The 25930-nt window shown below is 44.9% G+C and overlaps 1 protein-coding gene across 4 annotated transcripts in view; it reads right to left on the bottom strand.

Moving 5' to 3' along the window:
* The window catches only part of LLGL2 (LLGL scribble cell polarity complex component 2), a 32985-nt gene that overhangs the window by 6855 nt on the left and 200 nt on the right, over window positions 1-25930 (bottom strand). For 3 of the 4 annotated variants that reach the window (XM_066200452.1, XM_066200453.1, XM_066200454.1), the window contains exons 2-16: window positions 18836-18943; window positions 12606-12703; window positions 11500-11581; window positions 10145-10260; window positions 9433-9591; window positions 8538-8700; window positions 8230-8362; window positions 7388-7442; window positions 7058-7212; window positions 3594-3811; window positions 3025-3092; window positions 1914-2067; window positions 1712-1816; window positions 646-938; window positions 233-386 (exon numbers count right to left, since the gene is read on the bottom strand). In XM_066200452.1, coding sequence (XP_066056549.1) covers window positions 233-386; window positions 646-938; window positions 1712-1816; window positions 1914-2067; window positions 3025-3092; window positions 3594-3811; window positions 7058-7212; window positions 7388-7442; window positions 8230-8362; window positions 8538-8700; window positions 9433-9591; window positions 10145-10260; window positions 11500-11581; window positions 12606-12703; window positions 18836-18910 — 2028 coding nt within the window. In that variant the 5' untranslated portion in view covers window positions 18911-18943. Of the gene's footprint in view, window positions 1-232; window positions 387-645; window positions 939-1711; window positions 1817-1913; window positions 2068-3024; window positions 3093-3593; window positions 3812-7057; window positions 7213-7387; window positions 7443-8229; window positions 8363-8537; window positions 8701-9432; window positions 9592-10144; window positions 10261-11499; window positions 11602-12152; window positions 12230-12605; window positions 12704-18835; window positions 18944-25930 lie in introns of those variants that run through there. The other variant, XM_066200455.1, reaches the window with a different exon arrangement.

Below are 25930 nucleotides of genomic sequence, written 5' to 3'. Positions count from 1 at the left end.
AGTGGCAGCAATGGAAAGGCACAGCAGAGCCATCCCAGCGAACTTGTCCTCTGAACTGATCTCTAAAAACGTGCCTGTTTTTATCTACCAGAGCAGCATCAGAAATTGTTATTTTTCCCCCATACCAATAGCTATTGATTTGACAGCAGGGCTGAGACCACCTCCAGCTCTAGGCAGTCTCAGCAGGCTCCAAGCTGCAAGCAGACATACCCCAAAAAGGTGAACCCCTCACCTCTGAGACATTCCCACCACCTCCTCGCCGTTTTCTACTGGACACGCGGCTTCTTCTGATCCGCCGGAATGACTGACGGAGGGACTTCTTCAAGGATTTCACCCGAGACAGGGGACCTTCCAAGGCCAGCTGGTCACTGGGATGCAGTGTGCACCTGGGAGAGGGAGACAGTAGCCACGTGGTCACTTTCTACTGGGTGGCAATCACTCCCAAGAGTCCAACAGGATACACACAAATGTTGGAACACACTTATATATTCTGGAAGATCTTCACGGGTGGAGAAAAAAGAAGCAGAGCTTCTTGCTACAATGACAGCTCTTGAGAATTCACTTATCACACCTTGCTTTGTTAGTAATTCCAGGTCATCATTAACATAAGGATTACCACAGACCCTCTGGAAAGATGACACTTACTTGACAAAGACCAGTCGCTTCTGCTGATGGTCAAAAAGCCCAAAGCCATGACTGGTACCAAAGGCCACAAGCTTCCACTCCGAGTGCAGGGCCAAAGAGGTGACCACAGCTGGTGGCTGACACTGGACAAGGACAAATGGCTGAAAACCAGCTTCAAATCGAACAGGCCCATCTCGAGTTTTTAGCTTCTCGTGGCCTTTCCATCGATAACCCTCTTGGTCCTGCAGGAGATCTGCCTCAGCATGGTCCACCACGTGTTCTGCATCCTCGTCATTCAGTTCCATCACCAGCACCTGAAAGGAAGAGAACAACCTTTGTTGCACAGGCAGATTTCCAAGCTGCAGCCCTTCCTAAACTACAGCATCTCTCAGGACAGATAAATAACAGCAGATAACGTCTAAAACGCCAAGGAGAGAAAGCAGAAAAACCCAGAATGGTTTGGGTTGGAAGGTGCTTTAAAGATCCCCCAGTTCTAACCCCTGCCATGCACAGGGGCCCCTCTTCTGGTCAGAGTTCCATCCAACCTGGCCTTAAACACTTTCAGGGATGGAGCATCCACAACTTTCTCCAGGCAACCTGTTACAATGCCTCATCACCCTCACAGTAAAGAAGTTCTTCCTATCTAAAATCTAATATCTAGTCTAAACCTACTCTCTTTCAGTTTGAAGCTACTCCCCCTTGTTTTGTCACTCCAGGACCCTGTACGTAGTCTGTATCCATGTTTCTTGTAGGCTCTTTTCAGGTACCAGAAAGCTGAAATTAGGTGACCCCAAACCTTCCCTTTTCCAGGCTGAACAATCCCAACTCTCAGAGCAGAGCTGCTCCATCCCTCTAATCAACTTGGTGGCCCTCCTCTGGACTCACTCCACCAGCTCCATGTCCTTCCTGTGCTGGATGCAGTGCTCCAGGTGGGGCCCCACCAGAGGCCTCCCATGAAGCCTTTTTTTCAGAAAACAGATCAATTTACCATGAGAGAAATGAGCATTCTGAATTTTAGCAGATCTCCAGATTACACTGAAAGCTGCACTGAAAACAACGTTTATGTTGATTGTTCATATTCCAATACCTGTCCTGCTGTACCAGCTACAGCCAAGTATCCACTGTATTTGCACAGGTAGATCTTCTGGATGCCAAGTCTTGGATCATCACTGTAAGGATCGAAGGTACCAACCTAGACAAGAGAAGAGAGAGGGGCTGGTCTTTCACTGGGGCAGGAATCAGAACTCTCCAGGTATTCACGAAGTTTCTACAAGCAGCAGCTCTCTCACCTTGCGGAGTGGAGGCCATTCATCCTCCCCCAGGGCGTTCATGTTGTCATTGGGATCGGCATCCGTGAGGAACACTCTCACTGTGCTCAGCTTATAAAGGAGGTGCAAGCAGACACCAGAGGCATCCCAAAACCTCACTGTGCCATCCTCATGCCTGGGGGGGGGAGGATACAGGAGCACACATCACACAAGAAAACAGCACACGGAGGGTAAAACAGAGGGGAAAATACGGAACCAAAAAAACAAACCACAAAGAGAAGGATTTTTGGCTTCCTGTGTATTTTTTGTGGTTTTTGGTTTTGTTTTAGGTTGTTGGGTTTTTCTAATCTCAGCTGTTCTTGGTGATCTGACACCATTACACTAATTTAAGATTATGCCAGAAAGACATGGAAAAGGCAAAAAAGCTTAGCATATGGAAGGAAAAACTCATCCAGGCAAAAATACTGTTACTGTGATGGAACAGAAAAAATAAAATTAAAAAAAAATCAAGCTTTAATCTTAGTTCTTCAGGTGAAAATTTGCAAGCCTTCCAACACAAGGGTAGGAGCTTCTAACATGCTCCATCAAGAATGAAATCTGAGGAGCAGCCCAGTGAAACTCTCAAAAGTGCTTTGAAAAGAAAATGGTACATTTTTATGCAATGAGACAATCTCTTGCTAGCTACTTCCACCTCTTAGCTAGATCTGTTCATGCTGATCAAAGCAGACAGGAGTCCAAGCTAACCTCTATTTTAAGACTCAGAGTGTAAGGCAGAGGGGAAAAATGCTTCAAAATGTGAAAGATTAAGCTCCACTTTTACACTGCTGCCTTTGAACCAGGCTGGATTAGTGCCTGCACTCCTACACACTTTGGGAGCAGGGGGAATGGATAACACATCAAAACTAAAAATCAGACACTTTCTGGGTTATCTGTGGACATCATGACCTGTTTGCTCAGCAGCAGCAAAATAAATTGGCTTTACAAAACCAGCAGCACAGCTTTGAGAAGCTGCACTGTAAAGCTGCAGTCTCTGCCCTAAAAGATGAGCTGACTAACTCCACAGGAATACCTCAGTCAGTCAAGAAAGGGGAACTGGAAAGAGGTCCCTGATGGTTCTCAGGTCAGTACCTACCCTGTTAGCAGCAAGTCCCTCTGCGGAGGATCTGGAGCGATGTTGGTGCCACCATCAATCGGCCACGGCTACAAACACAGCAAGAGAAGTGTGTGACTGCCTAGGCAGTGACAGTGTGGAGAGAATGTAAAGTCAGCAGGAGGGCATGAACCCCAGTGCAAGTGGCAGTGAAACAGTCCATGCTATCAGCTTTTGTTTGGATTAGATGTTCCCATTCTGACACCAACTGTGCCTTTTAGAAGGCATTCTACACATTTCCCTGAGAAGCTTCAAGCTTTGACATGAGAACTTTGTTACCACCGACAGCTGGGAACACTCAGACTTTCCCTCTGGCTTGTCAAAGCTTAAAAAAAAAAAATCACATTTTAATTCTCCAGTGTAACTGTACTGCTGGTGCTTTGGGAAAAAGCCTCTCTTGACCCTGTTAAGAGGCAGGACAGTGTCTGGTGGGGCTGAGCTCTCTGCAGATCATCAGCAACACAGACCACCCACACCCTGGGCAGCCACACTGACCTGAACACGTAGGAACAGGGGGACACACGGCGGGGGGGGACACACAGCTACCATACCATACTGGAGTAGTGAATGTTCTGCTTGCTCCCAGCGCTGATAATCCGCTCCCAGAGCTTCAGCGGGATGTTGGAGACGTGGTGAGAGCAGGTGATGGCTGAGCAGTGCAGGGAGGCCAGGTATGGAGGGTGCACTGCTGGCCAGCCTGCACTTTTCAAGTCTATGACCACGAGCTCTTCTTCTGCCAGCACCACCAGGGCAGAGGGGTCATCAAACTCTGCAGAAACAACATTCATTGAGGCTGACAGAACTGACCGTCCAAGGTCAGCGCAAACAAGCTTCCTGGAAGGCTGCTTTGAAAACTGTAATCACACAGCTCCACACCAACATTTTTGTCAGAAAAAAAAACCCTTAAATGCTTCTGTGTTAATTTGACCTATTGAATATGAATGGATCTGAAGACAGTCACACATTTACTGCAAATTCACGTTTCTTTACATCACTCCTGGGACTGTGACAGTGACTTTTAACGGATTCCATAGGAGAGTAAAAAATTTTTAACAACAGTGACTAAATAACACAATGTTCATACTTACTACTGTAACAGCCAGAATTCCAAACACTTTACCTGCAGCTAATTAACAGCACTGGGTGGAAAGACATGAATACACCCCAGCAGTGACCCATTTAGTGCTGTGTTAGGACCACAGTCCATCCAGGCTAAGCTGCTTAAACATGCTAATGCCTTGGGTTCTGCAGAATGTTTCTCTGCTTGAACTGACAAGTATTTACAATTCAGCTCTTTTACTTTTCATTTTCTCTTCTTCACATATGTTGTGACACATCCTCTAGACTTTCTTTTTAAAGATGTGTACATCACCCAGTAATTCTTACGTGTATTAGGAACAACTACAAAAGAAATATGTTAATGTAACTTGACTGGTGACATCTGACACAAACAAGAATTTTAATTCCAGTTACAATGGAAAATCTTGAGTGAAAAAAAAATTTGGTCTACAAGGACATTACTGCAGCAAGGTTCACAAGTCAGCCACAGCAGCAAGCTGGTGGGGAAAACCAAAACCACAGACCAGTTCACAGCAGTGACAATTAACAGAGCTACAGAAATCTGAGTGAATATAAAGCTGGATTGGGGTTAATAAACAGTGAGCCATTAGCAAACTACCTAACTCAGCTCTTCCCCCACCTCCCCTCCTAAACTGTACGTGTACTTCCCTCCTTTACTTGCTTGATTACCTGGTATACACTTACAAGAAGGCACATACCAACACTATTCACTCACCAAAATTAAATTCAAGTAATTAGTACTTGGCATCACTAGTGAGGCACTCCAAGTTTCACATCTGACTAGGCCCAGTCACAACATATCACTAATTAGTTCAGTTTCTTGATGAAAAAAATGTTTTCTGTTCAGTTTTACTTTGCTTTCCCATGTACCATCATTTGCAGCTGCTCACAGGACTTCATAATAAAACAAGGAATATCATTCCTGTACTGTAACAGCCCTGCTGTTTGCTGTTGCCAACATTAACCAAAAGTGCTCTGTTTTAACAATTTTTTCCCTGCAAAAACACACATCTGAGCTCACTTCTTATGGCAAGAATCTATTTTAAGTTGCTGAAGTAGCAGGCACAGCAGAATTTGTCATGATTGCCATGCACTCACCCACCTCACTAAAAAAAAAAAAAGAAAGAAACAGGAAGGGCTGGCCTTTTTAAAAACTGTTTCCACAGCATATTCAGGGTAGTGGAAAGTCACCAGCTACGACTATGCTGCAATGCATAAGCTTTGTGCTTATTAAATTAAGTGGCTTTGGTGTACAATTAATACCTTGGTATTGCCATTGCAGGGAAGACTGCTTAAGGGCAAACAAGGCAAGCTACATAGATCCACTAAGCTTAGGCAATCAGCCACAAGGAAGCTTGTCAACCACAGAAAACTCATTTTATTGAAAAAAACTTCCTCATCTAAGTGCAATAGTTTCAGTTTCCTGTAGCAGCTCCTGTCTGAACCCACCAGCAGTGGTGTTAACTGGATAATTCAGTTCTTGGGAAGTAGAAATATAAAGCCTGTTTGTTCAGTTATTTCATCCTAAAGGATTTCTAATCATATCCAGAACCTGAACTCTAAGCAGTCCAACTTTCACCTAAAAAACTCAGATTTCTTTCATCTTTAAGACTTTTGTTCCATCATCCAGAATCTCCACTCTGACAATTTCATATAAAGTAAAAGGGTCTCCTTCATTAACACCAAAAGGTATTGAACTCATCTGAGTTTATCAGCACTGTGAGCTTGAAGGTTTAGACCTGTAGGTTCTGCACACTTGAAAGATGTCTATAAAGGCAGTGTTGTGCAGGGAAAATCAGTAACAGACACATACAGGCATTTCTGCTCAGTTACGCTGCATTTCTCTGCTCTCCTTTCAGTAATCTCCGAGGGTCTGTTAAGATCTAGGAAGAGAGGCAAGAGGGAATCCAAAAGCTGTTTCTTTCTGCCTCTTTTCCCAAGACATTCCTCCCCTGGATCCATGCTCTACTTCGCAGAACAGGCCAGAGGGATGGCTGTCACCACCCTCCCTGGCAGGACACAGGACAAATTGGTTTGGAAACCAGTCTAGCAGGCAAATCAGAGACTAGAAAGCCTCAGAAGATCCAGTAACAGAAGATTTACTAACAAGCTCCTGAACAATTTGCAGTTTAGTCTGATCCAGCTTCCAACACTGCACACTTTTGGAGCTTGAAATAGCATTTTATACTCAGTTACTCCAAGTTAGCCAGAAGCAAGAACCACACCAGCATTAAACAAAGAGTTCTTGGGGAAAATTCTTTACAGTTTCATGAAAAGGAAGAATGTACAGTTACTGCAGAAGTAAGGGCAAGAAGGCTCTTCAACAGAAGCAAGAATCTGACAAGCTCTACACAATTCCAGGAATGAGAACTATTCAGTTTACATTCATGTTCACCAGCAGTAAGGAAATTAAGCTCTCCATACACTGACCCTTGGTTCTATGTCACCCTTTGCTGATTTATTACCCAAAGCTCCAGACACAAATCCAGGTACTAATTAAAAGAAGCAGTGTCTCAGTGGGAGTAAATTCTGGTTTTAATTATTAGCCTCCTTTGAAGTGCTATTTCCAAACAACAATATTCAGATCCTCATTTCACATCCTGGTTATGCCCAATGTCCAGCTTAAACAGATATAAGCTTAAGAAATCCTTTCTCATTTACAGACTAGCCTAATTTTTTTTGAGGAATGTATGGCATTTGTAACCAGCCCTTTATTTACACCAGTATTTTACATTTCACTTTTAAATGGGAATCTTTCACAGCTGGACTCAAGGGTCTTTGCCAAACGAAATGATTCTGTGATTCTTTGCTGAAGCCTCAGAAACTCCCCAAACAACTAACCTCCTTATCACATTTCATTTGCTATTTATACCAGGCAGATTTTCACACGTCCACAGCTACCCTAATTCCTCAGTAATGCCCTTCCATCACATACCTGCAGCAGGATCTGAACTGAAGATTATAAAGAAGTCTATCACTCGTGAGGTAAAGTCAAAGGCTGTTTGCTGGCTGCCGTGGATGACAGAGATACTGTGCCGGTCCCCGTAGCTAGCCCGGGGCATTCCTCCTTGGAATATTATGTAAGGAAGCCTTAAGAGAAAGAAAGGGTTAAAGTGGTCTGTGCTGAAGTGAGGAGCAAGAAAATTTTAAAGAAATGTCAAAGTTTGACAACAAGTTCTTACAATGTTACTCTAAAGGGTTCATACGGCATTGCAGACTGTGCCCTTCAAATAGGTGAGATTGAAGGGATACACCACAAACTCACCCATTTTTTGTTGTCTGCCAGTAGATCTTGGAGATGGCCTTGCAAGGAAAAGGACCTGAGAAAACAGAGTTATTTGCTACAATTTAAGAAGTGCATCTTTACATCAGAAGTTGCTGATTCTGCTCCAGCCAGGTCACCTCACCCTCCACCCCAAGGGGAGCCACCTAAATTAGTAGGAGCCAGCACCACCTCCCCAGACCAAGCCACATCAGACAAGTCTTCTGGGACACACTGACCACAGAACTCTGCAGCAAAACACAGCTTAGGCTCAGGGCAAGTCCTAAACCATGCTGTTGATGGCTACCAGGGAGTGGAAGTGCTGCAGGAGGAGCTGATTAACTAGAAAGGATTGCTAAAATCACAGCCATTCCTGAAACTAATACAAAGTGATAGAGCTTTAGAAGCTTCTCTGCACTTGAAAGGTGAGGTCATCCCCATTTGATGGTTTCCAGCAAATCAGAAGCTTCATTTAATCACTGCTCGGGTCAACAAAAAATACACTCAGCTCACTATTAATTACACAGGATCCAAGCAACTCCTGCTGAACAGGACACCAGCTAAAACAAAGAGCTGAATCACCACCCCTTCTTCATAAGGGGCACTCATACTGTCAAGACCTGCTCTCCATGTTCAGGACACACTTCAACAATGCAAAGGAGTTTCAAATCCAAGACAAAAACTGGGCTGAAATCCCTTAGTCCAGGCTCACGAGCCATTCAAGAGGCAGCTCTGCATTTTGCCGTTAAACACTAGGGAGAATTGTGACCTGACTATCCTACACAAGGTCAGAATCAGTTTGAGTTTAGACAAATACACAACAGATAAACACTTCACTTACTGACCATAAGGCACCGTGTTTTCCAGAGGCTCTGACTGCCTGTCGTCACTGGATACTGGCCACTGGCTGTAACTTCCATCATAGTGACAACTAATGAATTTACTGCCATCCCTCTGCCAGTAGAGGTTCTCCAGTTGCTGAAAAGAAAGCCATACAAATGACTGCGCTCCAGAGAGCTGTTATCTCCCCAAAACAACCCATTCTTACTAAAAAAGCTGCTTTGTCAAGCTCTCCTTGCACCCTGATTTGTCTTCAGAGTGTCAGTGAGAGCCCTTCCTGCCCTGCTGAACTGACTCTGGATTGAATCAATACCTGGCTGCCCAGGAAATGGTGTATTGCTTTGTTATTCTGCAGGTCCCAGAGGACAATCAAGGCCCTGCTGTATCCAATTAGGATCTGGTCAGGGTTCTTAGGATGCTCCCGAAGGGCTTCCACCAGTTCACAGGATCGCCTGTTGCAGTTATCTTCTGGTATCCTGCAGGAGCAGAAGAGAAAACCAAGAGAAGCTGATTCCAGGTACAGCCTGAAAGGACTGTAATGAAAGGTGTAAGAATGAAAAATTAAGTGACAAAGTTGAAACAGGCAATTGCAATCTTCCCACAAATCCTTCATGCGGCAGAAATATCCTATGGGAGACATCACACCAGGCTTAACACATGGACATGCACCCAGTCCTTTCTTCTTCAAGGAAAGGCCAAGGTTTACAATGAATTCCAGGACTGGATCCCAGGACTGTAAAGACAGTTTGAACCACCCACCTTATTCTTACAGAATAAAGGTAAGATGGAAATGTCAGTAGGAGATGTGAAGTAGGACAGTTTTCACCAGCACTCAGCAGAGTGATAAAAACCCCATTTGAACAAAGCAGCATCAGATGTTCCGCCAGTGGTTGAAAAAATAAATGGGTAACTACAGCTAACAATTTTTATTATTTCTTCCAAAACTAAACACAAGGGGCTAGGGCACAAGGTTTGCAGATTCACCCCAAGTGAACAAGCTGTACCTCCACAGTGACAACACCAGGCTGGACAAGGACAGAAACTGTTACTTAACACACACCAGGATCAAAAGTTACTTTCATGAGAGTCAGGCAGATATGGACAATGCCTAAAACAACAGTGAGGCCCCAGTACATAATCTGGGGTGACATTTTAACAAAGGATGTGTCTGGTAATGGGATTCCACCGCTTGTTGTTTGCTCACTCACCGCTGCAGCACGGCCTCAGGGGTGATGGTCCTGTCCTCCAGCACCCGGAACGAGGGCAGCTCCACCACAAAGATGTTGCCACTCTCTGTGCCGAGGTACAGCACCTCCCGTGAGGAGTGTGGAAGCACAGCTGTTACCTGGGTGGCACTTGGTGGAGAGCTGGGGATGCAAACAGACTCTTGTTACTGAATTTGGGAGAGTCAACAACATAACAGGGACATTTCTCAGTGTTGTCTTGGAGGCACGGGGGTTTTTTTTAAGAAGGAAAACATCAGATTTAAGACAAATTATGCCACAAATTTTTGACAAGTGCATGGACAAAGAACCAGACACCTCTTCTACAGAACCCTCTCTAAGTGTTCCTAAAAACAACTCACTTAAAACTGGCAAGATCAAGTGAAATTAAAATCACAACAGCATTTCAAAGTCTGATTTAAGTCATGGTTACATTTACCTAACCTTAACAGCTCCTGTACTCACAGCAGTGAACACACAATATTTTAAAAGACGCCACCCTTTGCACTGGTTGAGCACTTTTAAAAGCTGGTCTCCCATGTCCTAGCCAGCTCCCGGTTGGTTTCCATGGATGCCCTTTCAATGGATTCAGAGGAGTGGCAGGGTGTAAGAACTGGACAAGCTCTAGCTTACACAATAGCAGAATTTTCTGGCTTGCTTATCCCCAGACCAGCTCCAAGCCCCTCCTGTGCCTTACCCAGGTGGCCCTTTGAGGGTGAAGCGATTCTCTTCCCGCAGCTCGGATGCTCCTCCGTGCTGCTTCAGGCTCCAGAGGTGCAAGCTGTTATCATCCAGCAGAGTCACCAGCTGGCACTGCAAAATCACACAACTTGCTTTTTTCAGAATGCCAGTATTAAATATAACACAGTAAATTTAGCAGTAGAGTTGCTGCTGTTCATAATTCCCTGCTAAAACAGGACTGGGGAGCTGGTTCGCTTTTTTATGGCAGTGGACAGACACTGGGATTTAGGGGGTGGAGGGGGACAAGAAGTAGCCTAGGGGTTAAAAACCCTGTTATAAAGGCAGAGGTTATCACTGAGGGGGATGACAAGGATTTAGGCTCCTTTACAGCCTGTGCTGTAAAGCCCAGCCCCGCAGCTGCAGGCTGTATCTCACCTCCAACTGGCTCAGCACAGGTTTGCTGAACACACCCCAGCTTTGGGTGGGGCTGATACACTCTGCTACACCACACTCCTCACATTCTTCGTGTCCAACCTCATTCTGGAGGGTTGTGTCAGAATCCTTTTATGAGCCCAGCCCTGCTGGCTGGATGTTCAAATTGAAGCATTTTACCTGCTGCAGCCACACCTGGTGCAACACTCCCCGTGGGAGTTTCAGTTTATACCATTAGTTAAGCAAACAGACACCCAAAACCGCCTCAAGAATTAAATCCCTCTCATGAAGAAAAACTTGGGCTACACTGGGGGCATAAGGCAACTAAGTATGTGACCAAGACACCAGTCTGACAGTCAAGGGAAAGTGGTTAGACAGCCACCAGACGCTAGGAAAATTCTGCTTTCCTATTTTTAGTGTGGCGATAACTGTTCAGCAATCCCCAGGAGCAAGATTCAATACCCCCAAACACAAAGGCAACAAACTTAACAGCAGATGAGGCTAGCAGGGCTGTTTTGAGCTCCTGAAAATAATTAAATCGGCTCAGTAGCAGCTCCTGTTCTATCTGCTGTGCAGAGGGAAGACCACCCAGTACTGAAAAAATAGGGGCTGCAAAAGGAAAAGGAAGTTTTTGCTTCTGCAGCAGATTGCCTGAACTATCCTGGCCTTATTACCATTCCCAGGACGTCGCTGGAGATAAATGACTAACAGTTATGAACAATAAAGCTACTCTTTAGTTTAAAGCTTCTCTTTTAGTTTTACTGAGCATCTCCACAGCAACAAGCGCTGCTAAAAGCACAAAATACACTGGGATAAACATTCCCAACCAAGCAGCATTTGAATATACTTGGTAATAGGAGCCCAGATCCCTGGAGTAAAATCACCACCCCTTTAGGAAGTGATCTACATAAGTCACAGAGGCACTGAAAATGCACTTACCTGATCAGGTATAAAGTGAATCTGCATTACAGTGTTGTTTTCTTCATGTAAACCCATGAACTCCACCCCGGGAGCACCATATCTGATGAGTTGGTTGAGGATCTACAGTATTTAAGGTGACCCACAGCTACAATTAATTGGTAAGAAGCTTGCTAGCAAGCAAGACAAAAAGAGATTAGTTTGAAACCACGTTTTACTGTTGGTGAGCTGGACTGCAAAGAACCAATGCAAATGTACTTTTGATTTTACATGTCTGTAAAATTTGCAGGCTGTGCTCACTTGTGGAGAACAGGGAAGTTCACTTCTTCCTTCAGTATATGCAGAAGAGGTGCCTAGACCCTGGTTTTTTTCTCAGGGATGTTCAGTGGTTTCCCAGACACTACAATCCTGCTTAACTAATTTGTAACCAGGAGACAGATGGCTACTGCCTGCATGTGGAGTCCAGCCTCTGAGCACAAACAACACCAGCAATGAATGATTAAGCTGGCAGAGACAGCACCAACTTTTCCTTTCTGGGCTGGGTGACATGCCTGTTTTACAGCTCATCTAACTGGTCTCTGCCATGAGAATTATCTCACACACACAAAAAAATCAGACTGGATGTCATTAGCTAAAAAAAAAAAAAAAAAAAAGAAAGAAAAAAAAATTACCACCTTCAATGTTTAGGTCTTTAATTCCTGGATGGTCAAAAACTCAGGAAGTAGAAAGCATTTCTGACTTCAGCTTCGACCTTTGAAATAGAACTGCTTTAGGAAAAATAAAATAGAAAAAGGAACCCTGCCCCAAATATTTAAACAACCTTGGAATTTACAATGTGAAGGATTGCTAAACTTAGGCCAGATCTAGTCTGACCTTCTGCATAGCAAGAGCAGAGTCTTGTTTAATATCTGCATCAGTTCAGCTTCCGTTGGAGTTGTAGCTCAGCTCTTGGAAAGATAATCCCACCCTGATCAGACCAAAATCACTCCAAAGCCTGGCAAACTGTTTCAGTGTTCCAGTAACCCCTGCTTGCAAACTGATACTTAATCTAACTTTAGAAGTATCTTCAAAGCTGCACTAATTCTGTTGAGGTTAGAGAACTCTCACCCAAGGTGTGCAAAGGATACAATTTGATGGCTCCTGATCGTGTCCCAATGGCCATGAGCCGGAGAAATGGGCTGTAGCCCAGGGCACTGGGCTGGTGGGGAAATCCATGTTCCACAGTCTGGGAGAGAGAAGGAAAAATCATGATCAGCAGCTTGTTTCATGGGCATTGTTGGGCAGAAAGTCAACACGGCACTGCAGTCTGAAACCCAGCACTTAATGGCAGCTTTTTCTGCTGAAAGGTGTTCAAACCTTTTTGATTTGCTGAACAGCCTAATGATGAATGTGTGCCAAGAATCCCTGGCTCCACAGCCAGGATATCCAAAAGTGTAACAGAAACGAAAGAGAAATATTCTGAAAACAGTAGCCTGAGCAGCTCTGGATGTTAAGATTATAAATAACTCTGCATAAAGCACAGCGTAGTCAGTCAATGCAACGCACTCCATCACTCCACATCAGCTGCACTTCTGTAAACCAACTGCTCAGCACAATTTCAAAGCCTGACACGCATACTGTGCGCCCTAAGATCAGCTTTATCTGCCAAATTCCACACAGGTCAGCTTTCCTGACCTCTTCTTGGTGACTGACATGAAGAAATGATGCAAAGCAACACAGAGCTACGAGTGAACATCACTGCTCATCAAGGAAACGAAACAGATTTCCTATGAGTCAGGAAAGCTAATGCAATCCATATCCATTTTCCAGAGGGAACAAGAGGAACACTGGAATTTAATGAGAGCAGGAGCCTGCTAGGCCACCTCAGAGTAATTCAAAGCCATTTGGGACTAAAAAGATGTCACTGACAGGGAGAGCAGTGTTGTTTGGCCTTGGTGGCTTCCCTAAAGCACAACTTACAACTGCACCAGGAGGGAGATTTGGAGTATTGGCACACACCACACTGAGTACTCCTGATGCATTTACACACCAGGGAATAATATCCTGCCATACTTACAGGATGCCACCAAGCTGCTTGGAAAATAGCTCAGTGAGGTTTTCAGAAGTGCTAATGCACAGCCAGGTAAAGAAGGCTGGTGTGCACCAGATTAATATGGAAAATGAAGAGGGATGCTTCCTGGAAAACACTGATCCTTACAGGCCCAACTTCTGGAAAACACCTTCTTCTAAGGCAAGCTGGCCATCTACAGAATAGGAATTAATTACACTCACTATTGGGGGAGAGAAAAAAAAAAAAAGAGAACCCTCCTCCAGCACTTGCATCTCACTCCCATCCTCATTTCCATTTGTCTGAGGCAAAGCTACCACAAGCTACCACATCATTTAAGTTTTATGCTTTATTCAGCCTAAAAGTAACACCTGGATTTTATTTCCTGCATAGTGATTTCCCAACTTAATCCCCTGCACGAGAATCAAATGGAGCCGGTTTCATTTCCGTGGTCAGGCCGTAGCCCGAGGTGCCCCAGCTGCTGCCAAGCCCTTTAATGTCCTGCTCAAAGACACAGCATAGGAGGACCCAGCTGACTCCAGAGTCTGCCAGTTTGCTTCGGTTTCACCCATTTGATCACAATTCCCAAACTGCAAGAAAATACCACCCTCCTCTAAAACTGGGTACCACAGCCTGAGGTTCTCTTAAGGGAAGATGAACCTCTTTAGAAGATAAAACTGAAAATATTGGAGCATTTCCCAATTTTCTTCCTGCCAACTCATTAGGCTGGACAAAAGAGTAGACAGTATTTTTTTTACCATTTATAGGTAGTATGCCAAGATTAGTACTACAAGCTCCAAGACCACTGAGTTTATTTCCTTTTTTGATAAGTTATTCCCCAGCCTTCACTATTTGTATTCTAAAAAGGTAATTTAAGTGTTAGGTTTGCATTATTAAAAACAAATTTTGAGAAGTCAATCTTTTTAGTGTCATCCTTGAAGCCACTGTTAACCGACCCTTGCACAGCTACACATATAAAACTTCCTAGAGAAGGATGTATGAAATCAGGAATTTATCAATGGACTCAGAATTGAAACAGGGCAGTTTCCTAATCCAGCACAAGCAAAGAAGAATTTCTCTGCACTGTGATAGCTACTGAGGAAACATCGAAAAGCTTCCTAATTGTCAAAGTTGTGGGAGTATAAAGCTGTGGTGCAAAATTCTGGGAAGAAGATCCAAGGTAACCTTATCTTAACAACAAATCAGACATTTAAATGAATCAGGTGTAGCACAGGCAATAAACACCTGAAATTCCACTCTCACCCAAAACAAAGAGAGGAACTCGTTAGGGAGACACCAGTGTAACTCCCCTGATAATTTTAGTTTCAACTTGTTCACAGTCACTGCACTGCCATGTTATCAGCACAACCAGGCGCAATTTTCAGTGACACATCAATTAGAAACTGTGATTATTCTAAGATTTCATCCAGCCCAGAAGATAAAGCTTTGGCCACAACTCTCAGAAAACCATGACTTATACAATACTGCACTGCCTGTTAGGAAGCTGTCAACACCAGCCTTAATACTGGCCTAATTATATCTCGGGTTTGATGTGTTAATTTGTAAACACATTAGACAAGTCAATAAAAGCTTTAATTTTCAAGTATGAGGCCTACGAACTGCACAACCAAGTGTGTATGACTCAGTAATAATAATAGGAGGGTGATTTTTTTTTTCCTCCAGCTTTTCATTCAATCAAAAATTTGAAGTACGCCCCCCCCATTCCACAGACAAATTTGCAAAAAGAGAAGTATCAGTAACAACCACAGTGTGCTACACAACTGCTCATGGAGAGCAGCAAACGTACTAAAGGTTTCTGGCAGCTCCGAATCTTCAACCAAGATGCCCATAAAATCAACAAAGATAACTCTCTCTGATGTCATTTGTTTCCACAGCTGGGCAATAAAGGCTTCGGGGTGGCTTTTGGGCTGCATTTGACACCGCCAGGGCCAGGCATTCACATTCACTGTCCTGATTACCCAGATCTTTTCCTTGTACTTATTTGCACCCGGTTGTTAAATCACATCAAGGCAGCTTTGGGCTGCCCTCCTTCCCCCTCCCCTCGGCAGCTTTCATCAGGCAATCCTTTCACCTGCCCAGCAGGTAAACGCAGCAAGGGGGAGAGAGGGGGGCAGGAGGCAGCAGAGGTTACAATGGAGCCTTTCAGCAGAGCTGAAATAAGAAACTGGAGTGCCCACAATGTGCCCTCCTTCTCAAAAGGGCCTTTGTTTCCAAGGGGAAAGGTAGGAGCTTTTTTTCATTCTCCACAGATTTGTCAGACTCAAGCAAGCCTGGTGTCAGCAGCACTGACAGAAATGCTTCGTGTCAGTCATATTTACTGCAGGAAAAATGTGGCCAAACTGAACAGTTGTTCCCAGCCCACACTAAAGCTGTGCCGATGAAATCCAGCTCTGTCTTCCTCCTTTCACTTGTCTCTCCTTCTTTTCTCAGATTGTTTTATGACTGAGCAGAGACAAACCCAACCACAGGCAACACAAGCCCGGTCCCTTTGTGAAAACTTCTTTTGAAGAAACAATGAAGCCTGTTGTGCTAACTCCACTTTGCTCAGACACTAATTCAGATTTCAGGTAAGCTCTCCATCACATCCATCCACAAAGGGGCAGGAAGGCTGAAAAAAGGGGAAAAAACATGAAGCCATAAATTAAACACAATGCTCCCAGTTGGGTAACATTCAGCTGTAAGACAGGCTGGTTCACCTGTGTGTTACCCATCATCTAGTCTGACAATGCCAGCCTGAACATGTTTCTTCTGCAGGGCTTGGACTGAGCCAAAGGCATCCAAATACTACTTCCAAAAGCAGGATAAACTCAAAGAAGTAGACTGCCAAGTCCACATACCTTATCCTTCATTCTATCCACTGAGCTAAAAACAGATTCTTGCAACAGGTACACACAAGTATGGGAAGTTCTTACTCATACAGTGAAACAGATACGCAAAGCTAAGTGACTAGCAGAATTTAGGAAGGTGTTTTTTGAAACAAACACAACTTTGAAGACAGTTTGAAGTTCTAGTCCAGTCATCAATCAGTCACTTAAAACCATCTGAACCACCTCTTATGCAAAACAGAAATGCAAGAGAGAAGTAGTAAGAAGATCACAGCCTATTTATACCTGACAGAGTAAACAAGCAAACAAAAATCCACCACCACCAATTAAATAGACTTTCTAAATTGAAGTCCATTCTAGGTCAGCATGGTCAAATACATTCCACACCACACTAAATCTGTGTGGCATCATGCATTTATATTCAACTTCAGTGTAAAATGAGGGCAGGAATCCCCAGCACCTTTAAGGTACAGACCTTGCCTTTAGTCATGACCCGCATCACACACTGAAGAGGTGCAAATCCACCGTGCAATTTCTCTGATCAGCAACTTGACAGGCCCACAAAATATTTCCCAAGCAGGTTCTTAACCAGAAGTCTTTCAAAGACCTCAAAAAACCAAGTGTTTAAAAACCTGCTTACCAGCACTAATGTGTTTGCTCTAATAGCACATTAGACCAGGACAGCCTTGGCACACAAAGCACTATGATTCTTGGCTCCTTGAAGCCACAACCTTCAACAGCTCAGAATTAAGGTCTGACTTTCCCAGATTTTCTCAGTCTACCTAGCTGTGAGTAGATATTTATTGGATCAAAGGGTAGAAGCTTTCAAATGACCCATTATCTCTGGAAATACTGGAATGGGAGAGACAAGACTTGGAAAAAAAAGAAAAACAACCCTCACTTTTATGCAAGAAAAAAAGTAGAGTGTAAAAGATTCCGGTATAATGTTCATTCCCTTCTGATTCTTATTAGAAAAGAACAAGTTACTGTGGCTTAAAGGTGCAAATGCATTTTACAAGGCCTTTAATTACCAAGCTGTTAATGATAGTAAACCATTAGGAAGTGTCCAAAGTAGTCGTCTCCCTAGAAACAAGATGTCATATTTACCTTCAGGACTGCATCAAATGGAGTCACAAATCCCGATGCCAGCTTCTAATATATTAAGAAGTTTTCCTCTGTTGCAAAAGCTAGCTCTTTCAACCCTGTTTTGCATTATCCAAATTAGCGTGTCTCTGGCAGGTAAAGCTTAGCCAAACATTCTCGTAAGCAAAAGGCATTTTCAAGAAAGAGCCATCCCTAAAACAGCAAAGTTTTTCCAAGGTATATATAATTTTAAATGCTTATAAGCAACTCTGACCCATCCCTGGGACATCTTTTTTGAAGCTGACATTGCATTTAGCCAGATGCAAACAACCCAAACCTGGTCTGCATTCACTGATTTTATTACTGCATCTGCACTAGGATTTCCTGGTGGCAGCAGGCAGAAAACAGACCCGAAGCACTCAAGTTCCTTTGTCTCCCCCAATGGCAGGGAGGTATGCATGGAATTGGTGTTGCTTGGTACCAATTACATGAAATCATTTATCTCAAATATCCACAGTTCCACTTCAAGTATCCATCTACCCTACAATTCTAATGAATCAAGAAGGTTATTTCCTAGGCTGATTTCATTTATCCATTACACTTTTCAGCAAAATCCCATTTAAACCTCGGAAACACAAAACCTACAAATACATTTCTGCTCCCCAAAGAAAGAGTAAGCAGCCATTAGCCTAGCCATGATTTAATACTAGGCATTTTCAAAGATAAAAGCACTATGCTCCTGGCCAGAGCTCAAAAGAAAAATGCCCAGAGTGCTGGATAGATAGCACAGCCATTGCCATTTCTTCTTCACGGGGAAGGAAAAAAACCTAGAAACAGATTCAGACTAAGATAATAGTAAACTCATTATTAATGGCCATTGTGCTGCCTAGGAGCTATCACAGCCTTTTAAATGCACATTTAAAAGCAAGGGTACACTTGTAAATCCAAAGTATAATCAGGGACAAAGAACTCCGTCTTCAGCTGCATCACAAGCTGTGGCTTATGTATATCTTTAGAAAAATGTTTATTTTCCTGACAAGGACTACCTACAACAGAAACAGTCCCAGGACATAGCAGGACAAGTGACGAACCACTCAAGAGGATAGAAAATATCCCTTCTTTCAGCAAGTGCCACTCAACAGCATCACAATTATATCCCTTCTCTTAAAAAAGGAGAGACAGAATTGAGAACATGCCCAGGAGCTTAAAGGAAACTACTCAGGCACATCGGGGGAGAAAAGGACAGAACTGAAAAAGAGAACAAACCAGCATCTCTCCTAAATTTAACTTTTCCACCCACACTCAAGCAGTTTATCCCTCCTTTGGCAGGATGCAGTGGCTCAGGATAGATTTGCCTTGAGGTCTGAGGAAAGCCCCGTACCTTGTTAAACTGGAAGAGGTCACGTTTGAGCCTCTCTCGCACTGGATCGTGGCCGGGTCTTAAAAACCTTCTCATCTTCCTTGCTGTAGTATCTTGGCAACAAAAATCCTAACAAAAGAGAAAAGAGAAGCCTATATGAACAAAAGCAGCCCGAGCAGAAAGCAGGCAGAAGTAGGTTATTTATTTTGGTTTAGCAGGTAACAAATCAGCCAGAGCAGACTGAGACAACATCACTATCGAGTGACTAAAACCTGATACCAGTCTAGCACAGCTCTCTGGTGCAGCACTTCACAATTCCATTTTCACATTGATAAAGCAAACTCGTACAGATAAAACAAAAGGATTCTAAAAAGGGTTTTGCACTGAGCCATTTTGCCATCCCTTGAGTTGACCTTATCCAAAGAAAAGGCAAAACTGCAACATTTGCATAAACATTCAGACAAACCCAACTTAAAGGCCAACTCCCAGGCTCGGGCATTATTGACTAGCATCAGTTTTCACCCCAGGTAACCTCCAGCTATTGAGCCAAAGAGAGAAAGAATCCCATTTTCAGGTCTCTCCATGAGCACGGCAGAAAGGGCGCTGCGCTGCCTGCAGGGGAGCTGCATTAATTATTAACTTGCTTTCGTAAAATATCAAGCTGAACTCCCTGCCCGAGGTGGGGGCAGGGGAAGGGAATTTCGCACCTGCAATTCACTGTGCAGCTGAAGCACAAAGTGCCTGGTCTCTCACAGCCACAGGATCCAAGCAGGACAGATCAGACCTGACTTGCAAGCCTGCAATCACACGGGGAATCCCAGGCTCCAGCTCCCTACTCTCTACAGCTCAGGAGGCTGTCACATCTCCCCTTTGCAAGGTACGAGTAAAAAACCCTGCCAACTCAAGAGCAAAGGCTTGAATTCACATCCTGACAACTTACCCTGGTGTTAGCGCTCCTGCCCGCCCAGGCCATCTCTCACAGGCTGCAGTTGACAGACACTTCGCCCAGTATTTTATTTTAATTTGCCGGACAGGGAGCAATTTGCCAGCTGCTCTGCACATGGCACACATGTGCAGTGGGGGGGCCAGAACTTCTGAAGTGCAATGAAGGATCAGAATGGATATCATACATGGTCAGAGGAGGTTCATACACACCTACAGCAAGGTGGGGAGCAGGGGGCTGATGCTGCATGAGAAAGAGAGGGACCAGGAGCACCAAAGAAACTTGCAAGCAAACAGAGGGCCTTAAACCCTTCAAACAGTGGGGCTGGAGGTGAGTGACTGAGGGGAGGAGATTTCACACCTGCACAGATGGGAATAGCACAGCTGGAAACAGGGTGGTCACTTCTGTGCTCCTGCCAGCTACAATGGCCTTTGGATAATGACCTAAAGCAGCCACTCCTGAGGAGCTTGAGTTGTTTTTCAAAGAGTTCCTAGCAAGGCCTTGCACCAGCTGTGAAGGTCCAAAAGAAGGAAATGGTGTGATAAACAGGATGCTCCACAGGCATATTTTGAAAACTCCCTTTAGGAACTCCCTGATCTTGAACTTGTACCTCTCTGTTGCACTACTGCCCTTTTACCTTTCCTGCTCACACTCCAACATCTCCAGCCACCTGTGCAGCACTGCTCTGAGCCCACCAAAGGCTTGCACTGCAGCCCTGGTTCAGAGGATCACTCACCTGAGTCACTTATTCCCTAGAATTACTAGGATCTAGGTGACTGAAATATGTCACCTATGTGACATCCCAGTCGCCTAGAATCACCGGCAGCACCAATCACCACAGAAAAACTGGCTCTGAGCAGGGCAGCTACAAGTGTCTGTGCTTGTGCACATGCGGGGGTGAAGAACGTGCACAGAAACAAATATATGAGGACCTCAGAGAAGAGAGGAAGAATAAACGTGTTGTTTACTTGGAAAGTAAATCCTTCTACAATGATTTAGCACCTCAACTGAAATTTCAAAAATTGCGTCAGATCGTAAGTCTTCTTTTATTAGACATCCCTGAGAGAGGGACATATTTTCACAAAGCTACGTTCACTTTAAGTTAGCAAAAGTTACAGAGCAGCGACAAGCTGCTGTGCAATGAAAGGAGAGCGTATCACGCCCATGTATAACACACAACTTGCCCTTAGCCAGACAAGGAAAGGAAAGTGCCAAGGAGACGCACCCTTTCCCAGTGTCAATCAATATCCTGGACCTGTTAAACGAGGCAAACCCACAGAGAAACTCTACTAATTACCCTCACCACTTCAGAACAAAAGATCTCAGCTGTGCCAGCAGAGACAAACTCAGTGTTAGGAGCAAAGAAGAGGGGGCCTGATTTGAGAGAGACACAACATCACATTTAAAAACTTGCTAGAATGTTTTATCCTGAAATATTAATGGCATCCTGAAGCGTGCTGTTTGAGCCTGCTTATGCAAGAGCTCCAACATCCACACTCCAGCCCACAACAACTTGTTCAACAGGCTAAGAAGTGTAGTAGTTCTGAACTGAGCAGTAACTCACTTGAAAAACCATCACCCTGAAGGGCTGAGAGGATCAGAGAAGGCAAGCTACAAAAGTCACCTCTCAGACTGATATCAGAGCTCCTTTCTGACCAAAGAACCTTTGAGTGTCACAGTATGGGAGAGGATGAGAGGACAAGCAGCTTTGAACAAAGGCAAAGAAGGAATAGCATCCACTGCAGCACAGGTTGTCCGAGCAGAGTTATTATCACAAGTTTACAAAGCTCTTATCAAAGAGAAGAATTTTGGTTTCAGTACAATAAGCAAGTATCTCTTCCAATTCTAGAAATAGATTCCACAATCTGTACAATCTTATCTTCCAGATGCACATTTACATTTTAGCAGGCCAGTTTCTCTCCCACACACCTTTGGAGTCTTACATAAAACTCCAGCCCCATGTGCTCCGCAGTTGTCTGCCAGTCAGCATTTACAACCATCTGGTAACAGTTGTGGCTACCAGTAGCCAGAGAGGAATTCTTCAGTAGCCTCTGAAGCTATGCCAGGTCTGCATGTATCTAATGTTCTTATTTTCCAGGGAAACAATTCTTTAGGCTTTCAAAGACAAGTCTTTTACCAGAAACTATGTGCAACATCCTCTTCTTTTAACATGCATTGAGGGCAGCTGTTTAGAGGCAACAATAGCCCAAGGCTGAGCCAACCCAAGTTCTGCCGGTACTCAGGACATGGACACCTGACAGCAGAGCTCAGAATGCCCTGAACATCAAACTCCTGCTGCTTCCTTACCTGAATGCTCAGCTACATCCAGTAATGTCCCCTTTGTCACCTCACTGGATTAGATCGAGACACAAAACAAAATCTCCTCACTATTCATACAGAAAGGCAATGAAAGCACGAGTGGCGAGACGATCCTGTTTCCAATCAGAGACTAAGGAGCAGCTTAACATCACAACCAGATTTCATCCCGTCTTCCTTGCTCAGCTCCATTCATTTCAGATGCAGTGAAACGTGGCACGTGAACCCATGTTCAATAGAAGGACAAATGCTCCTTCCCAGGAGCAGCATTAATTGTTCCTCACTGCTGACCGTCGCTAATCCAGAACTCCACGTTTTCCTTTGGCTTCCTTGCTTCTGCACACAGCAATGTATCTTGGTGCCCGTGCACAGCTTGCTGAGACACTCTCCATCGTTTTCTCCATCAACTTGGCATAGGCTGGCAGGGAACTACCCCGTGCAGAAATTTGTAGCAATTTTCCCTTATGTCCTCCCATGAGAGTGGAATTTCCAGCCAAAATGTTGTAAGTCCCAATCACACAAGTTAATCCAGTCTTGCAAGAAGAGGAAGCCCAGGTCAGAAGTTTTTACTACGTAGGCAGTATTAAGTGTGGATGCAGTCTCAAGTGAACCCCACAACAAAAACATACCCATAATGAGTTTATTTTGCTCACGTAGCAGAGCTGCAAGGTACCATCTGTGTGCTTCCTTGGCAACCTTTACTCAACTTGAACAGGTTCTCAACGGGATACAGTCCAAGAGCTTTCTTTTCAAAATGCCTGCAAGTATCTCAAGAAGTCCGAAATCCTGCCTTGATTTAGGTCTCCTTCTCATTCCTTCCTCAGCACTCCTTCCTGCTTACAGGTCCTTAAAGGGAGAACTTCTACCTACGCGACTGATAACACTTTATCAACCCTGCTAAAATAAAAGAGCCCTTATCAAGCAGCTTTGTTCCAACTCCAGGCAGTTGGTGCTGCTATAACAAACCGTCACTACCATGGCCTTGTCTGAAACCACGTTCTCTCCTGCACCCAGGAGTTTACCTTGTTGCTGTTACCAACACAGTCAGCAGCAAGAGAACAGAGGCTGGGTCAGCTGCACAGCAAAAAGCTCTTTCTTAGCTCCAGTGATCTCATACCAACAGAACTGAGCAAAGTATCCCTTAAATACCAGATTTATCACATTTATCGATTACAGGTGCCATGACTCACTGTGAAAGGACAAGTTTAAGAACAATTTTAGCTTGAAATCAATGAAACGAGCCTGAGCTATTCTTTAACTGCTCATCTCTGCTACCCTGCTTGACTGTGATACACTGTCAAGGCAGATACTCAAGAAGAAAGCACAAGCCAAGCAGAACAGCTAAAGCAAGGGGAGAAGCAGTTGCAGTTCACAGAGAGAAGTGTAAGACACCACCTCATTTTTCCAGGATAAAGAAGATGCTCTAACATTAATCTCAGTTTAATGAGACCATGCAGAGATCTCCCTTACACAACTGCTGAGCCACTGCTACCCCCCAGGACTTGCAGTTTCATAAACAGGAGAGTGTTCAGCTGCACCTTGCATACAGTAGTCAGAGAGGAAAACCAAAAGGTCGTCTAAAAAGAATTTACTTCAGTGAACCTGGAGAGACAGACAGTGAAATGAACAACTGAACAGACTGTGGCAACACTATGTGCAGGTTGCCTTCCCAAAACACAAACTATATTAAATAAAATATCAGACATCGATTCTCCAAGAACTCTTTGAAAGTAATGGAGAACTAATCACACAACTCAGGCAAGCTCATGTACTTCCAAAAGCCTTGTGCTTAGGGTTACCAGGAACCGCCCACCTGCAATGAATTTGGGAATTGTGCAAACCTTGTGTGTCATTATGACTCCTATTGTGTTCTCCTTGTCATGGCGGCATGACAACACAAAGTTTCAAAATGCTACAGAACAAAGTCTTTCCACTGAACAACATTACTGCTCATGATGCAAAACCCTTTGTAGGCTTTGCTAAAAAGCGTGAATCAATCAGAGAAGTGGCTTGTAACTTTGGAGCAGCACTTTACACACAGTGGGTCGATGGAGCAAACCACAAAAGCATTTGCTTCATAAAGCAACACAAAGAGACCCAGCTATGAGAAACTTTTATATGAGAACTGGAGTCTCCATACAATTTCTGCACAGAAACCAAACCAGTGCCTCCTTTGGTACTTAAAAGAAAGATGATGGTACTAGCAGTATCACAAACTTTTATTGCCATGTATTAACTGCAAGACATATGTTTAAAACCTCCCTTGCTCTTTGACATTTCTCAAGCCTCTGTGTCACAAAAGACACACCTCTTCCATAAGCAATTCCCAGGAATAATTATATTACCATACCAGAAGGCCACTGGAAGATAAAGGGCTCTCAACTGGTTTAACTCCTCCAGTACTTTTCTTTGGTCAGCTGTTACAGCAGATGCAATTTGCTCAAAACCAAATAAAAGACGTTCCTCAGCACCATCCTATGAAGATGTTTGAGAACCCTTCTCCCTTTCCAATACCATGAACTATATAGAGCCCCTTGAAAGGCTACCAGCAGCACTGAGCAGGATTAGGGACTGCTCACTACCGGCACAGATCATCCTCACCTCCTCCATGGGCCAGTCTGTCCCTACAAGGAACGTGCCAGGATGCACGGAGGAACCTTAGGACGTACCAGCACTTTGCATCCACTTGCCAGAAGCACCAGCTTCCCGAATCAAAGCTAAGAGCACCAGGCAGCTGCTCTGGGCACACAGCTTCAGCTGGGACTAGGTAAAGCCAGATATTCCAGTTGACTGAAGTGCTCTCATATAACTACAAAGAGCAGCATTCCCCATCAAGTAAGACATGACAATGGACAACTTTTACTTCTACCATCCCAGTGGAGCTGTCCCCGTGTCCTGCCACTATCCCCACAGCAGCACAAGGCTTTGTGCCATAGGCTGCAGAAACACAGACCTGGGAGTCTGATTCAACTGCTCTACACCATCAACACTAAACACAAACACGCAAAGCTTTCTCCAGCGCCAAGGTTAAGCCTCCCATCAGGAGGGCAGATACCAGCAACAGCCATGGCACAATGAAGGGCAGCCCGAGACAAAGGCTGAACAACTTGTTTCACCATTTTATTACACCTGTTTGCTGCCTGCTGGAAGTAACGTGCTTCTTCATCCAGCAAGTTCTCCCAACTTTGGGAAGGGGAAAGAAAAACCACCAATAGCGACAAGATGCATTTAATACGGGCACAGGGAAGAAAAAAAAAAAAGAGAGAGAGAGAGAGAGAGAGAGAAAATGCTAACAGGATATCCCGAGGGAGTAAGAGTCGCTGCAGTTCTTGTTCCTGCCTTCTCCAAGAGCCGCTGCTTGGAGCCAGCGGGAGCACTGGAGACGTGCGGGGCCGGGCTGCGGGCAGGGCCATCTCCCACCGCAGGACGGGGCGGGAGCGGCTCCCGCGGAGGCTCCGGGCACCGGGAGCGGCCCCGGCAGGAAGTCCCGGAGCGGCCACTGCCGCCACCTCCCCCGGGGAATCCCGGGATGCGGAGATGCCGCGCGGAATCGCGGGGGCTGCGCGCTCCGGCCGGGACAGACACACCGCAGCGAGCCCGGGGGAAGGGACACAACAGCAAACAAAACCCCAAAACAGCCCCTCAGCGCCGCGGCTGCGAGTTCCACGGGGAGACACTGCCACACTCCCCGGGTGCGCCGGGGCTTCAGGTGTGGGCAGCCCCGACACGGGCGGCCCGGGCAGCGCGGAGGGCCCGGGCACCGGCAAAGTGAAGCCCCTCGGAGGCGGCGGCACCGGCGAGCACCTGCCGGCCCCGCCGCGCAGCCCAGCACGGGGCGGGCACGGCGGGGGCCGCCC

This window comes from Chamaea fasciata, unplaced genomic scaffold (assembly GCF_029207755.1).
Source record: "Chamaea fasciata isolate MVZ Bird 193981 ecotype frontalis unplaced genomic scaffold, bChaFas1.0.hap1 SCAF_19, whole genome shotgun sequence".
Lineage (NCBI taxonomy): Eukaryota > Metazoa > Chordata > Aves > Passeriformes > Sylviidae > Chamaea > Chamaea fasciata.
Note: the sequence above shows the minus strand (reverse complement) of the source record. Positions and strands in the feature narration are given on the sequence as shown.